Genomic DNA, 17,772 nt, shown 5'->3' on the forward strand with positions numbered 1-17,772 from the left:
TTAAGTTATAACTAACTAAACACATTTTAATTATTTTTAAAAGTTATAATTTTTAATACTTTAAATTCATAAGAATCATGATCTCAAACATTAAAAATAATTATCTTCTGCCAAATATTTTTTCTTCTTATTTTGGTGAATACCAAATATCTTCTTAGTATCAACCTTATGAGAAGGACTGAAAAAGAAAATAAATGAATAAGAAAAAAAAATCATAAAACAATACTAGGAATATTTCAAAGCATAAAACATGGACATCAGGATATAAGATTTAGGTAGTATATATTTTTACAAATCCTTAATCTTAATATAAAATTTGTGTTTAAAATTAATTTAGTGTGTATTTGTTTTAGCATTTTATAATATATTTTTACGTCAATTATATCTGAAATGTGAAAATTAAAATTACTTACTTCTAATTTGACGTGAAAAATCACGTTATTAACATCGAATCAAACACCTATTAACCACATATCTCAATCACGTTCAATAGTTGAAACTGATTGTATCAAATTCAGTTCTATTCAATTTTCAAAGCCAAAAGCCCTTACACCAACCCCTAAATTCGGTTTTGAAGATTATGTGAAGTCGTTCTCTAAATATCCCCAAGGTGACCAATATAACAGCTTGAAAATTCCTGCCATCCATCATGATCAATCAACGTCGCATTACAACTACGCAAAACTGTCGGTTGTTCTCGTTTATTAGCATTGCCTATCAATTATGACAATTTGATACCCAGATGTTTATAGATGCATTAGGATCATTTTTAAATTATTATACACATAAAGTTACAAGTCGTATAAAAAAAAATACTAAAAAATTTTAGCCGACTTCCAGTTTAAGAAAGTACAACCATAATATTCAATTGTGCTATTCAAAGATCATGTTCATAATAATGAAATTTTGGACCTCAAAAGAATATTAACTAAAACAAAATAGGAAAAGACTAAAATAAAAGGCCAAACAGTGGCTGAGAATAAAAAATGAAAAAAGAAATTATAAAGAATGCAGCGAACCAAAAAAGAAATGCAGACCATAAAAACAAAGAAGATATTTTCCAACAGATTTTTACAAATAGTTTATATCATCAAATTTTTTGATGACTAGTTTCAGGAATGGTACAAAACCTTAATAATAATAATGACTCCATTTCTTATCCCCAATGAACCCCTTCGCTTCTACAATTCCCTTAACTCCAACCAAAGAACCAATCTAGGGAAACAAACGCGTCCTAACTTCAAGATCTATCTCCTGAAATGCCCAACGATGATCATATTCATAGTCCTGCTTCTGCAACAACAAACACGGTTCAAGGTTGTTACATAAAACCTCGGAATATAAACAAGTTATATGCATACACTTAAGGTTTATAGCAAACCTTACAGAAACCATTAGGTGCAAATGAAGCATCAAGAAGGTCTTCGAAACAGTAACCGGGTATTGTTTCAATCAAGTACTCAGAAATGCTGCTTGTAGTTGTTGAAACCGAACCGGTGTCACTAGCTACGTTGTCCTCAACCTTGAAAGAAGAACTCGCATTTTCATTGGAAACTGATCTGGGTCTGTTCATTTTAGATCGAGCTTGGGAGCCAGTGGTGCAATTGGTGGAGGACGACGAAATGGGGTCCAAAGAAGTGCCAGAAAGCTTCACACCCGTTAGAAGAAACCTGTTATGGTTTTGTGTATGCTCATTGGCTCTGTGGATAGGAAGGTCACATTCCCTGCATAGTATGGCCCTGTCTTCTTGGCAAAATACATATGCACGCTTCTCCTGTTAAATAAATAAAAAAAATCATTATTATTTACTAATACTATTTTATTTTATGTTTTCATTAGGTCAAAAATCAGGAACTAATTAACCTCAAGAGATATTTTTCTATATATAAAGACCTAGCTAGCTAGAGATCGAATATCTGATCAGATGTCTGACCATATGTTCGCCGACGAAGTAATTGACATTTTTCAACAGATAATTTTTTATATACATAAATTTAGCGATCGAATATATGACCAAAAGTTATCGAACACTTGTAAGAGATATTTTTCTATATACAGATTTTGAGATCGAATATCTGAGCAGATGCTTGTCGAAAAAATAATTGATGAGTTGTTTCTACAAATATTTTTCTACACAGAAAGACCTTAGATTGAGTATTTTAGTGAATTGGTGATTGTGTTGGAAAGAACATACGTGTGTGAGATATTTTGAAGACATGGTAATGAATAATGGAAGAGAGAAGGGAGGGAGGAGTACTTGGCAGATATCACAAAGAGGGAAGTCTTGGGAGGTGGGGTAGTGGAGAGAGAAGCGAGCGTGTTTGGTTGCAAGCTTGTTGGCGTGGTGAATGGTGCGATCACAGGTGTGGCAAAGAGCAGCTTCATCTGCAGGACAGAAGACCAAGGCTTCCACTTTGTCACACACATCACATTGGATCTTCATCCTTCTCTATCTCTCTTTGCTAACTTTGTGCTCTCTTGTGTTTGCTTGTATGTTGTGGTTTTAATTAATGTCGGAGAAAATGGTTATGTGTGTGTGTGTGTATGGGGACAAAAGAATTATGGGCGACTTGGGTGTTAGGATCCAGAAAGGGTGAGAGGGGTATTTAGTGATTTCTGACTTTGAGAGAACTCTGGAGGATTGAGATACATATATACATACATGCAGTATATTTCTCACTTTCTCTTTCTTTGAATAAATAGAGAGAGAGAGAGAGCAAGTTGGCGTATTATTATGTATCGTATTGAATAGCAAGTGCAAAAACAAAACCTTTCACTCTCAGTCTGAGTGCTTCTGAACTCTCCGGCATGGTCTGCGTTATCTGCTATTCCTTTATTGATTCAAAAGCTAACTAACTCCACTTTTAACCTTCCCTTTCTATTTAAATAAATAATGCTAATAATCACTGTTCTAGTGTAGACACACACTAAACTAAATGATGTCCAAAGGTGCTGGAACGGAGGTGCCAGCTACCTATTTCCTTACAAAGCTTCCCTCTTAGCCTAACTTATATCCATGGATATTCTCACTTTTCACCAACAATATACAAATATGGATCAAAAGAAAGAAAGAAAGAAAGAAAGTGATATAACGCTGTTTAAGGTTACTCCACAAATCAAGGTTCAAATCCTTCTTGTAAGAGCGCACACAGACACAGGGATGGGATAAATAACTATTTGTATATTATGTTTACGATAAAGCAGAATAAATATCCGGATCATCCAATTCATATATATAATATAGTTTCCTTACTCAATCATTAATATACAAAAATTAGTTTCCTAACTTATTACTTAAAAGAAAAGTATAAATTATCAAATCTCAACCCATATAACAAATCTCAATAAAATATACATATATATTTTTGTAAATACTTAATAAACTTATGGATACATTAAAGATGAATGGTTGTGTAAATATATATGGGACACGGGTAGAGATTATATATTAATTACTTGCCAATGGCCGTGCTACCATTGAAAACTGTTATAAGTAACCTCGTGATCTTATAAAGGTTAATTTTAAGTTTTCAACTTGGGTTTAAGGCTTTTGCTTGAGTTTCGGGAGGTTTCTTTGCATAGCGTATGGGACTAATCTTAATTTAACATATTATTACATGGACTTTCCTTCCATATAACATGGACTCGTTAATTATTAGTCAAATTTGCTTATCACTTCAATAATTCTGATGGCTGTTTCAAAACCGTCTTTATTAATAACTGTGCCCCCAAAGTCTTTACTCGTAATTTAAGCACCAATGTATCATTTTTTAGAAGTCATTTTCAAGATTATCGTAAGACCTAATGAGCTATAATATTTATACAACTTTTTCACAACTTATTTTCTCTATTATATTATATTCATTGTACTTCGTATTTTTTCCTCATTTTATCTTTCTTCGGGAAAATAATATATATATATATATATATATATATATATATATATATATATATATATATATATATATATTAGGAGGGATCTGTCTATTCCAAGAGTAAGTCTACTTAAACTTACTTTATTTAATAACTCATGTTCTACATTAAATTTTAATGATTCAATTGTTGAATTTAAAATGTATAAATCAATAATGTAAATTTTTAAAAAAATTAAAAATCATTTTATAGTTTGTTTCATTAATTCAAATCGATGTATAAATTGATTTTATGATTATCCATCAATTTGAATTAATAAATGAAATATCAAATAATTTTTAATTTTTTTTAAATTACATATTTGATCTATACATTAAAAACTTTAAATTTAACGGTTAGATCATTAAAATTTAATATAAAACATAAATTATTAAATAAAATAAGACTAAATAAATTTATTCTTAAAATAAACGGATCCATATATACTTTTTTAATAACTCATTCATGATCATCTGCTAGTTTAGATAGAGAAACGAGACTTTTAAGAATGAGCAACGAGGAATCCACCTTAAGAGGTGTGGGGGCAGCTGCCCCTACATGATTTTTAACTTTTTTTAATATGATATATAAGCATGGTTATAAATTGCAACCATAATTTTAAATGTAATTAAAAAGGATATTTATGATATGACTATTACCTCTACTAATTCATATATTATAATTATCTTCCCAACTTAAAATTTATAGACTAGTTATTGAGAATAAGGATCTATATTATTATGAGTTTAATAGTGATATATTTTGAGTATAAATTTTTTTATATAGTTAATTAATAAAAAATTATAATTTGTATGTGACTTTAAGATAATTATCATAAATATTTAATTAATTTTTTTATCAAATGAATAAATTTTGATTTTGGTCTCGATAAATTTTTTGTTTTACAATTATTAAAAAATTAAGATCGTTGCTTTTAATCAATATTGTATTTAATCGTTTTTAACTACTTATTTATTTATTAAAAATTTAAGTGATCAACTTATATGTTAATCATAAATGTTAGTTACACCATGTTAATGTGTGATACTCTAAAAAGTTTTGTAAGTTTTAAAAATAATATTATTTATCTCTTTTAATCATGGTCAACGATCAAAGATAATTATTTTAAATTTTAAAAGGATGGAAAATAAAGAAAAATATTTAACAATGAATAAAATTGAAATTTACTAATTTTACAAAAATAAAAAATATTTTATAAGGTCCAAAAATAATGTTTAAAAATTTTATAAGAATATAAAATATAAAAAAAATTATAAAAACTAAAATCAAAACTCTCTCATTTAACAAAGACTAAAAATATATTTAAACATATTATAAATATTAACAAATTTTTATATTCAATCATAAAAATTAATTATTATAAATAAAATAATTTTATACTATCATCTAATCATAAAAAATATTACATCAAGATTATATATTTTTATAAAAATTAATATAAAATATTTTTTTCATTAATTTTTAAAAAAAATGATCAATATGCTTCATTACAAGTCATTTTTTTTTCAAGATTACAACTCTTTTTCTAAGTTCAAAAAATAATATATGGAAAGTAAATTACTTAATGTTTTATCCTATTTGTTTACATAGAATTTTGACTTAAATACATTGATGTCTTATTTTTTAAATATTTTATTGACTCTATTTTTTTTTTAATTTATCTCATCATTAATACATTTGTTACATGAATTTTTTATTGATAATTTATGACGTCAAAAGTCATTAATTTAAGTGATTTAGTACTTATATTTTTTTACTATTAAAGTTAAATTTTTATTTTAAATATCAAGTCATAATTGAAAATATTAATATATTATTTTATTTTTATAAGAGTTGATATGACGAAAAGGAATTATACTTCTTAAAAAAAAAAACTAAAATAAATCTATAACTTCTCAGCTTATATCACACTCAGGTTATAAATATTTAATGAAATATGAGTCTTAAAATCTTTAAAATTTATTTAATGTTTGTTTTTAAAATAATTTTAAATATTTATGAAATATTATTATTATTATTATTATTATTATTATATAAGAAGACCTTAAAAACATACAATAACATAATCACTCGATAAGTACATAATAGAACTTAAATTAAGATTTAAATTATCTTTGTCATTCGTAATATCTGGACAAATATATTGAAAAATGTGTTTAGATAAGAAATTTTAAATTCTTGATATTGGAATTACTTTTATTTTAATTTTTATCATTTTTAAAATATTTTGTTTAGATAAGTCAATTCAAAATTTTCAAATTTTAAATTGTTGAATTGGATATGATAATTTGATTCCCACCATGGTAAAATTGATTTTAAAAATATATTTATATGTTGAGATTTTTAAATTAAATTTTATAAAAATAAATATTAGCTAATTTTTAAATATTTAATAATTTTAAAAATTAATATTATATAATATTTAATAATTTTAAAAATATTTTTAAATATTCAATAATTAAAAACATGAAGAGATAAGAGATAAGATAAAAATATATAAGTGAAATAAGAAGAAGAAAAAATACGAAGAATTTTAAATTCTTACTTTTTTTGGAGAATTTGAAATTCTACTATTTTAAGGAATTTCACAAATGTTTGAATTTTAAATTCCTTATAAATTCTCTATCCAAACAAGATATTTTACTTCAAAGAATTTGAAATTATTCAAATAAATGAATTACTCCATTTAAATTTCCCATCCAAACAAATTATAAATTATAAATTGTTAGGTTGGATGTGATAATTTGATTCTAACATGGTAAAATTGATTTTAAAAATATATGGCTTAAATATGTTTTTAATCCCTCAAATTTAGGATAAATCTGTTTTTGGTCCCTCAAATTTAAAATTATTATTTTTAGTCTCTGTAATTTCAAAAAATCTTATTTTAGTTCTTATATTCAAATTTTGTTAAGAAATTTATCAAACATTATTGCATAAAATCTACCTATTAGTGTCCCTATTAATGAAAATATCACATTAAATCTGGTTGATATTGCATAACTGTCTTAATTAATCACTTTCAAATATGTTATTGGTGACCTAAGAGACTAAAACAAGATTTTTGAAAATTACAGGGACTAAAAATAACAATTTTAAATTTGAGAGACGAAAAACAATTTTATCTTATATTTGAGGGACTAAAAATATATTTAAGCCAAAATATATTTATATGTTAAAATTTTTAAATTAAATTTTATAAAAATAAATATTAACTAATTTTTAAATATTTAATAATTTTTTAAAAAAATATTAAATAATATTTAATAATTTTAAAAATATTTTTAAATATTCAATAATTAAAAATATGAAAAGATAAAAGATAAGGTAAAATATATAAGTAAAATAAAAAGAAAAAAATATCAAAAATTTCAAATTCTTACTTTTATAGAAAATTTTAAATTTTATTATTTTAAAAAATTTTATAAATATTTAAATTTCAAATTCTTTATAAATTTCTCTTTCAAATAAATTATTTCACCTAAAAAAATTTAAAATTCTTCATACGAAAAAATTACTCTATTTAAATTATTCATGAACAAACTTCTAACGTAATCTTCACAATTTTCTAGCTCATATGTGACATTACGAGCCATCAATTATTGAGACGTGCCATACCTAGAAAAATAATTTTTATTAATATAAAGAAAGCGACTTTTTGTCAAAATATTGGTCCCCTACGCTCAACTATTGTCAGACCTTACTTTTTACAGTTTGAATCGATACCCAATTAAAAAAATGGTTAATTTACATGTAATTAAGTACCCACTCCTTTTAACAATTTTTAGTTTATGTTTAATATTTCAAGTGATTAATAGAATTAGAAAACAGTAATGATTTAAATATAAGTTTAGGATAACTCTATATTATTTTAGACGTGAATTTGAACAGTAATAATTTATACAGTAACATAAACAACTTAGAATGTGAATTTGGTAACAATACACTCTTTCTTACATCTATTTGACTTGATGAGTACATTACTTAATGGATGACTTTTTTATTGAGTTAAATGGAATCAGAATAACTCTAATATTATTTTAGAGGAAGAATGTGGGTCTAATTTAATTTTACCAAATTAATTAAAATAAAAATATTATTTTTCTTTTATAATATTACGATTTCATCTCTGATTAATTGTAACTTAAATTTTTCTAATTCAATTTATTATCCTCTTTGATGCATATTTTTAGACAATTCTAGGAATCAAACTGATTATAACTATTTTTAAAATAAATAATACTTTTTTTTATATAATTGAAACAAATCGTTGTAAACTAACTCCAACAATTTAATTGCAAAAATTATAAAAATTAAAAATTCAATTATATATATATATATATATATATTAATTTTGGACTTAAGTAAAAAGTTTAACTAATAGTTGATATATAACCTCAAATGAAAAGACTTGATAATATGAAAATATAAGAATAACTACTCATAAATTAAAATAAATAATTTAAATTAAAAAATTACAAATAATGTTATTATATTGTTGTTATCGTAATTTATTATTATTGTTATCTTATTACATTTTTCGTGGAAGATTCCGAAAAACACCCATTTCCTAAGTAAGTTTTACAATTACACAACACTTATATAAATTTTTATTATTTAATAAACACTAGCTCCAAAAAAAAAACATTATTAATCATATGTGCTTTATAAACAAAGCAAAATAAGGACCTCAAACGGAGGTGTCTTAGTTCTGCTTTTGGTCAGATCATTAGGCTGTCTTTTTGTTTTGATTTCATAATATTCCAAGGTGAATTTCTAAACGTATTTCTAAAATGGTTGCACTCTCTGCTCTTCCTTGCATTGATCGTGTATTTGGCCATATCTGGTATAGTGATAACTGATAAACACGTACATGATCAAAATTGGTAAGTGCAAGGAGAGAATGGAAAAGTGATTAAAGTACTCGACCCAACTAGACGACAAACAACACTTTTTTTGGAAGTGGATACTGGATATGGTTGATGGATGATGATCTCGTTTGAGAATCTTTGAACAAGATATTTTATGATAAACAAGTTGTCGGCATCAAAAAGGTAACTAGCACCTTTGGAGATCATTGCGAATTTAAGTCTTTTAAGTCCCAATACATATATGGATGAGGTTTTCAATTACATGACAAGTAGTTTTTGTGCAAAAGCATGTGATTCATAGACAAATAGATCCTTTACTTGCCACTCAAGTGGGCTCAACTCATATATTGGTTAAGACACTAAGCTTTTCAGATGGAACACAACACCATATATGAGAAGAGTCCTCGCCACTTGGGTTGAGTCATGAGTGTGGCATGGCATCTACGATAGAGAAATAAGGACAAAGCATATATACAGATAGAAATTTTAGTTTCATAGATCATGTTTCTTTGTGGCACACTAATTTTTCACACCATATATATTCTAACTTTTCTTTTAGAAAAAGATTAATTTAACTTAAAGTGATGTATATATAAGTGAAAGTCACTAAAAAATCTAAATGATAAAGAAAATATACAATTTCTTTATCATTTTCTTTCAGATAAACATAGCCAATACATCGATATCAAAAGAATAGGTAGGTAGGTGATATGATGAGCTATATGAAATTATTGATTGGGCCATTATTCATGAAGATGGAATATTATTAATGGGAAAGGTTTTTGATGAAGAATTATAAGGAAAATATAGATATATGATATAGATATGCTCTTTTCTTGAAAAGGTTTTCATGGCCAGAAGGATTGTGGAAGTTGCCTACATTCTGTTTGCTTTGAGGGTTGCATAATTCACATGGGTCACATAAGTATGAGGAACATTTAACGATGAATTGTGGACCCCATTTTGATTTGTAGCTTGGCGTTATAAATACGGTGACCCCATCACTCTTCTTGTAGCTTCTTCTAGCCAGCTACTGCTACACCAACTTGTCAATTATACACTTCTTTTTCTTTTACGTAAATTATAAATGTGTCACTGTACAACACATTAACCCATTTAATAAAGAGGGTTGTACAATTTGTCTCTTATTTTTCCTTTCTCGTCATCAAACATTATTACGCAAGCTGGGATTGGTGGCATTCTATACCCTATACACCCTCCATTTTCAAGTGCACCTTGCCTTTATCTGGAAGGAGTGGAAATATTCATACCTCGTCGAGATGCACACTTCAAAATTGTTTTTGGTCCATCGATCACTTCGATGCATGAGAAAATAAAATCATGGCATCAATGGGCCATAACAAAACTATACGTCTACTTGTTATCGTGATCACGTAAAAGATCCTTTATGGTATTGTTGGGCCTTCTTTTTCAACTTTGTGTGCCCAAATTTCTCTTTCGAAATTGACAGGTTCTTGATCAAGAAAAACGAAAAAAACAAAAAGATCCATAGGTTCACAATCATAATTATTAAAATTTTGAGAATTAACTCTTTAAATTAAGTAATATTAGCTACTAATAAAAAAAAGGGTTAATATTCTAATTAGCATAATCATGATTTATTATAAATATTGATAACTAATATTTTTCCATCGACGATTGATATTATTTACTTATCTTCTAAGTGAGATACTTGTTTTAAAAGACTCAAATCCAAAAAAATTTGGTATTATATATATGGACAATACAAACATTAACATGTATAACATCTGAACATGATAAAGTGAATAAAAGAAGAAGAGTCCTTCATATCCTATATTTGAAGTGATGAGGATCGTAGAAACCCAATTTAGTTTTATGGCAAGAAGGTATTCCGCAAAAGTCATATGGGAGTTGATGGAAAGATATATATGGAAGCAAAGGAAAAAACCTATATATGTTATTTATTGATTTGAAAATATAATTAATGATCAAGTGCTAACAGAAGTGTTATGGAAGACTTCAGAAAATCAAGGTGTTAAATTGACATATACAAGAGTAGTTTAAATACATACAATGAAAATATTGAAAAGAGAATATAGCATGGTATTTAGTTATGTGAAAAAAGAGAGGAGAAAAGACATTAAAGAAAATGGTTAAGAAAGATATAATGACAAATAATATCTCTAAAAAATTTGTCTTTAAAGTTAAGTAGAGTTATATGAAATATGATATCATGTTAGAATTTAAGATTAGATTGAGATTTTGAAATATTGAGCTTATTTATATATATTAAGTTTGAAAGTTACTATATTGTCCAAAATGTTTAGGAAAATTTGGATTCAAGCATCCTGACTTATGTGTATTTTAGTTGTCTTTATTTTGTTTAATTGAAGACTTTTTATTTTCCAACACAGACAACCACACCATGTGAAATGAAAATTTTGTTAATGTTGTTTATATAGTTAAAATAAACTATATGTTTTTTTAATTATTGTGGAACTTTTCCATCAATGGGATTAAGTTAATATAGATAGAGTTAAGTATATAAATTGTTGTTCTTCAAAGACTCTCAATTTAAATAACCCATTACAATGGTTTACATTTTAAATGAGTAATTTTTTCAGGTCTGCATTCAACTCTGTAAAACTGTAAACCCACATTATTTTAAAAATATATAAAAAAATAATTGTCCAAATTTATATTTCACTCATTAATTTGATTTAAACATTTGTAATAAACTAATTTAATTCTTAAATAGTAACATTACTCTATCAAAATTAAGTGGTCCCAAAATTAATAACCAAGACAATGTTGTTACCATGCACATTTATGAACCAACATATATACTTGAGTGTTTTTTTCATCACATAAATGTTGACATAAATAATAATAAAAGTATTTGTCAACAATTGATTGGTTCATTTTTTATATAAAAAATAGTGAAAAATCCTACGGGCTAGTCTGCGTATCCGTGGTTAAATCGCGAGTTAAACGGTCCGGACTAAAAAGCCCACATTCTAAATGGGTTAAAATATAGAATCATCGTGCAAACTTTGGGTTAAAAGGGAGGCCCATGGGCTTGTTCCCCAACTTTAGGGGTAGGGTTTAGGTATATTCCGTATTTGTAGCGAACCATTTAGTTGGTGAAATTGGCATATGTTCCATATTGAATAATTTTTAGATTGAAGATGCCTTCTTAATTAAGCTACTTAGAGAATCAGTTTCATGAGATGATAATGACTAACAAACATATAAAATAAATAAAACAATCAGCTGTTCGAATGACCAAAAGTTGGATACTATTCCAATTTACGCTCATTCTAATGCCAGTAATGAAATGGAAACATTAAGATACATGTTATAAGCGTTGTTCATCATGGACACATCAATAGTCAATATATGCTGCAACCATTGTTAATTATAATTGATGAGACTGAAGAGAGCTGTTAACGGCTAAAACATATTTCTAATTAACTGTTGTCAGTAAAGTAATTATATAATTTGTTTTTATGTTAAAGAAAAAAAAAAAAAAAATATATATATATATATATATATATATATATTATCAGACGTCCAAAATATTAATAATTTTGGTCCTAATTATATAAATAATAAATTATATTTTTTTAATTGTAAACAACAATAAATAATATCTTTAGAATGAAATTTGAAATTATGCTAGAATTAATAAAAAAAATATATTTAATTACTTTTCTCGATCTTGATAATTTGTTATGTTACTTATAAAGTTAAAATATTTTTTTAGTCTATATAGTTTTATTAATTTTACCTTTTAATTCTTATAATTTAAAATTGATCATTTTAATCTATGTATTTATTTTTTTAAATTTTTTTAGTTCTTATAGAGTAAGGTAAATCTTTTTAGTGTATATATATATATATATATATATATATATATATATATATATATATATAATTTTTTTAATCATTTTAGTCTCTATTATTTTTTTTGTACCGTTGTCTCTTTTGTTTTGGCATGAATGAGATATTAATTCAATTTTATGTGTTTGATGTCGATTTTATTTTAATGAAGTTATTCTAAATTAGATTTCTCGATATTTTGTGTCTCTTTTATACTCTCATTTGCGACATCCATTGTTGAGACATTTTTTTATCCTCACAAAATTGAATATCTCTATACATTAACATGAAAGAGACAATGTTACTGTTCTGATATGTGGGACGGTTGTTGGAGGATTCCAACTACTATCTCAATTCATAACATTAAGTGATTGTAATCTAGCTTTCAAGCTTAGGAGTCTCCTTGTATATATCTAGTTCATGCTTGTGATTAAAATCTCTTATCTCTTGCTCCCATATCCATAGGTGACATTATACCCTTATTATTCTTAAATGGTTTCACTAATCCAAGCATTTATGACCATTATCCAATATATATATCATTAATACCATACAATCCCACAAATTACAACGTCTTCATAGTTCATGTAATGGAGTGATACTAAGACACGTCACTAATTATAAAACTATTGATCTACAATTGGATACGACATCTTCACAACACATGTCACATAGTGTCCTTCAAATGTCAAGACATACAACACATGTAGTAGAATGTCATTCGAATGTTGAGACATACATAACGTGAGTCACCAAATGTTCGACTCACTATTGGGTTGGTGGTATGATGGCCTGAACAGTACAATTATAAAAAAAATTAATAATAAAAATTAAAATAATTAAAAAAAAACTATAAATATAAGGATTAAAAATATCTATCTTAAACTATAGGGACAAACAAATATTAAAAAATATAAATATAAAAACTAAAAATGATTATTTTAGATTATAGGAACTAATTAAAAGGTAATATAAGTGAAACTATAAGTTTTTAACCTACTTATAATTAAAACCATAAACAATATTAGATAGGAGGAGGGATGGAATTCAATAAGAGTGAGGATAACTTTTTTTTTTGGGTTCATGAGAAGAGGAGATGAGACAATTTTAAAAACTAATTTACATTTGTACTTTTATAATTATAAATTTAATAACATAAATAAAGATAAATTTAAATACTTTATTAAAAATATTTTAAAATTTCTCCCCTCTAAATTTCTCTAATATTGAAGAGGAGTTAAAATTAGATCACGAGAGTTTTGCTCTCCTTCCAAGAATTGAACCAAACAATAAAATTCTTCTCTTTTTTTTTTTTTAACCAAAAACTATGTTAATGAGAGAAAGAAAAAATATAGATATAAATAAATAAAAATGTCAGGTGTTGATGAAATGTTAAAAATTATGAAACATTCAAATATTATTGCTCCGTTTTTTATTATATTATTTATTTTATCTCCTTTTTTGTTTTTTTTTCTTTTTCACCTAATTGTAAAAAACGAGTAAGAATAAAATTCCTGGGAAGAAAATAATCTCTTGGTAACTCCATATACCATGATTATGAATTTGGCCTCGAGTCGACCAAAACAATATTTGATCAGATGAATTGATCCCCATGAAATTTCATACATACATGAGCGGCTGATTCAGTTTCTACAAGAACTAAAATGTGGGATATTATTTCAAGTTCCAAGCATGTGTGAGTGATCTCACAGTTTACTACATATTCCACATTCAAAAGTTGAAAGAACTTATTAAGTTATGGGTTGCTTCACGCATATACATACAATAAATGACGATCTATATAGAATGTCAACTTCACTGTTGGGCTTACTTTTCTTTTTTGCTCTCAAAAAGTAATTATTCACCTGGAAAAACAATAAAATAAAGATCCCATGGAAAATGGGGACAAAGGCATAAAATTTGGCCAGATATAAAATTAAAATTGCCGCACTTTAATTTCTTCGTTCCCACTGGTTTAAGATACCCCCACATGCTACAATTCTTCCAGCCAAAACATGAGTTCGAAAGCTACATTTGAGTTTCGCTACACTACAAAAGTGGGGGAATAATTAAGTCGACAACAAAACAGTGATATGAGCATTAGAATTGTTTTCGTTAATAAGGAAATTAATCCAATAGCATATATAGACAATATTAGTTCTGCCATAATAAATTTTAATTTTATACCAGCAATTTATTTTTTAACTAAAATTATTTTTTGTTATGAAAAAAAAAATTAAAATATTATCATAAGCTAGCTAATTCAACGTTAAAAAGCCAGTATCATTATACTATGGGTGATAACCTTAAGATTTTTACTATTTTTAGTAATTAATAGGTGTGCAGCATATGTTATATGGGGCATATGCATAATTAAAAAACTATCTGCCTACCCATAGTTGCTAGATATGCTATATAAATAAAATTTTGGAGCTAGCGACTCTGAATATTTGGTTTTTTTTGGCTCTAATGCTCTAAAAGGCAGTATTTTTTTTAAATATTTGTATCACACCATATCATCCTACATATATAATTACTTATATTTATCTCCCTTTCTCTAATTCTAAATGTCGATTAGAACTTGAACGTATTGATGAATTTTCATAATAATAATTAGATTTGGCAATGGCCATAAATAGTTATGCAGATGCAAAACACTAAAATTATAATCGTAAAAAATTCTTTTAACAATTTAACAATAATCTTAAGGCTCCAAATATAAAAAGAGACACAAAAGACATCCATTTTGCCTGGACAAAAGAATATGCTAGACTCTGTGTGACATTATGAGCAACAAAAAAAAGAACATTAACAAATTAATTAATAGTGAGTCCATGTTATTTGATGAGACAAACATGAAATTTAACCAAATAAAAATTAGCATCAAAAGATATATTACTAGTATTTCTGTAGACAAATACAAAAAAAGCACTTTAGACAGCTAACTTTATATCTGCATCATACAATAATTGTTAGTTTCTGATATTCAAACCAAAGACATCTGAATTGTTGAAGATTCATAATCACATAGACTAATTAATAAAGCTATTTCATACCTACATTTTGTTGTAACCTTTACCTTATTCTAACACGTTTTCTTTTTTATTACTGTTTTTTTAGTTGTGGTATTTTTGCCCAGTGGTTCATAGTGACGTGGATTTTACTTGGACCTAGAATAGATTCTCCTGCCATACGGTGAGCGACTTTGCCATGTTGTACTTGTATTTTAGAACTCGAGCGAAGTGCACGATAATATAAACAATATTTGGTAACCATTTCTTTAACAAAGAGAAGAAGATTGTTGCTTTCTTTTAATTAGACCCATCAATCACTAGGAGGAGTAGGTATAGTCTAGAAGCAGTGCCACAAAGGAAATGAGAAGGGCGACGCAAGGTGAAGAAGAAGAAGAGGTAGTATTAAGAGGTTCAAAGTGCCAAGACTGTGGAAACCAAGCGAAGAAGGAATGTTCATACTCAAGGTGCAGAACTTGCTGCAAGAACAAAGGCTTTCAGTGCCAAACACATATCAAGAGCACTTGGACTCCTGCGGATAAGAGACGCCACAAGGACAAGGAGCCACATCACTTTCAGGGACATAATATTCCTCAAAACCACAACCAGATCAACCCTTGTTCAGGTTAATTAATTACTATTTATGCACATAATAAAACCAAAGTTAAGATCTGTACTCTAGAACCCTAGCTAGGAACAGTACGTAATTGTTTTTTCAGCTTTTTTGCTCTCAATTATATGCTCTCATTCTCAGTCAGACAATTGACAGATATATATATATCAAACTTCTAGACTAGATATATAAAAGCCTAGTAGCTACTTGTATTTTTATGCTCAAGCTTAATTGTTACGTATACTCCTTTTCTTTTTGTCATATATCAAGCTTGATTTCAGGTTTGGAGTTGAAGTTTCCGGCTGCTACGAATTCGATGGCTATATTTCGGTGCGTTCAGGTTCGTTCTATGGATGATGCGGTTAATGAAATAGCGTATCAAACATGTGTGAACATTGGAGGACATGTATTTAGAGGATTACTATATGATCAAGGCCCCGATGACCAAAGCTATAATAATAACAATAGGGGTGAGAGTTCGATGGGGCTTGTTGGTCAGCAGCAGAATCTTGGTGTTGTGAATAATTCTTCAATCAACACTAGAGATAGTAGTGGTGCAAGTGCAACTATGGTCTCTTCTGGTCACGATGAGACTCTTTTAACTTCACCACCGTATCCGTTTCCTCTTATGCCATATTTCTCATACCCAAGATCTTGATTAGTTTCATTTTGGATCATGATGACAATGCAAGGCATAATAGAATGGAATATCGGTGTTGATGGATGTCATGTGAAATACTTGCTTTGTGGAGCATTTCAAGTAAACACGCAACTATACGTACCCTAGATAATAAAATAAAATAATTAAACAAATTTGACTGAGGGGGCTTGTTCTTTTCTGGTTGAAATACCTATGACTCCAATTGTTATTCCCTTTATAGTTTTGATAATTTACCATGTGGATGGTCACCCTAACTATAAGTTTTGCAGTTTTGTCGCCTTGCTTTTGCTGTGATTCACTTTTTTTATTTATTTAAATTATATTATTAATATGAAATATTCATTATCTTTGTGAATACTAATTTGAGTAAGAATTAACCAATTATTTTTAATAAAGTCTTTTTCTTTAACCATTTTTTCACCAGCACCAATGACCCCCAAATTCCTGAACTTCGTGTCCATTTTGTCGTTATTATACTCTGAAGTCTACTCTTTTGCCAGCTTGAAGCATATCATGGACAAGTTTCCAAGTTTTCTATAAAATTAATTAATAAATTTAAATATACACTTATTTTCTCTATTAATAAAAATATTTACTTATTTTCTCCTTTATCATATTTTTTCAATTCATGTTTTTCTTATATTTTCATTGGTCTCTTTTTCTATTTTTTCCCTATCATTTTAGTGATTAAGGAATTAAAAATAAAATTTTATAATAAAATATTGTCAATTTTCATTTTGAATGCGTCTTTTCGACTTTAAATAAAAAATATATATTATTGATTGATTAACCTATGCGGCCTACATTTACATGAGAAAG

At 27.0% G+C, this 17,772-nt stretch overlaps 2 protein-coding genes across 3 annotated transcripts; one reads left to right on the forward strand and one right to left on the reverse strand.

The window, feature by feature from the left end:
* Nucleotides 1–1,030: 1,030 nt before the first annotated feature.
* Nucleotides 1,031–2,759, reverse strand: BZS1 (B-box zinc finger family protein). 2 transcript variants are annotated; one of them, XM_020364368.3, is made up of 3 exons: nucleotides 2,258–2,759; nucleotides 1,382–1,774; nucleotides 1,031–1,293 (listed from the first exon to the last, which is right to left on the reverse strand). In XM_020364368.3, the coding sequence occupies exons 1-3, from the start codon at nucleotides 2,441–2,443 to the stop codon at nucleotides 1,216–1,218; spliced, it is 657 nt and encodes a 218-aa protein (XP_020219957.1). In that variant the 5' UTR covers nucleotides 2,444–2,759; the 3' UTR covers nucleotides 1,031–1,215. The 2 variants fall into 2 exon arrangements, with proteins under 2 accessions (XP_020219957.1, XP_020219959.1); XM_020364370.3 differs by having other exon boundaries at nucleotides 1,387–1,774; nucleotides 2,258–2,758.
* Nucleotides 2,760–14,817: 12,058 nt separating this feature from the next.
* Nucleotides 14,818–17,114, forward strand: LOC109802784 (protein SHI RELATED SEQUENCE 3). Its single transcript, XM_020364181.3, has 2 exons — nucleotides 14,818–16,304; nucleotides 16,574–17,114. The coding sequence occupies exons 1-2, from the start codon at nucleotides 16,043–16,045 to the stop codon at nucleotides 16,948–16,950; spliced, it is 639 nt and encodes a 212-aa protein (XP_020219770.1). The 5' UTR covers nucleotides 14,818–16,042; the 3' UTR covers nucleotides 16,951–17,114.
* The last annotated feature ends 658 nt before the right edge of the window (nucleotides 17,115–17,772 follow it).

Source organism: Cajanus cajan, chromosome 4 (genome assembly GCF_000230855.2).
Source record: "Cajanus cajan strain Asha chromosome 4, NIPB_CcT2T_4, whole genome shotgun sequence".
NCBI lineage: Eukaryota > Viridiplantae > Streptophyta > Magnoliopsida > Fabales > Fabaceae > Cajanus > Cajanus cajan.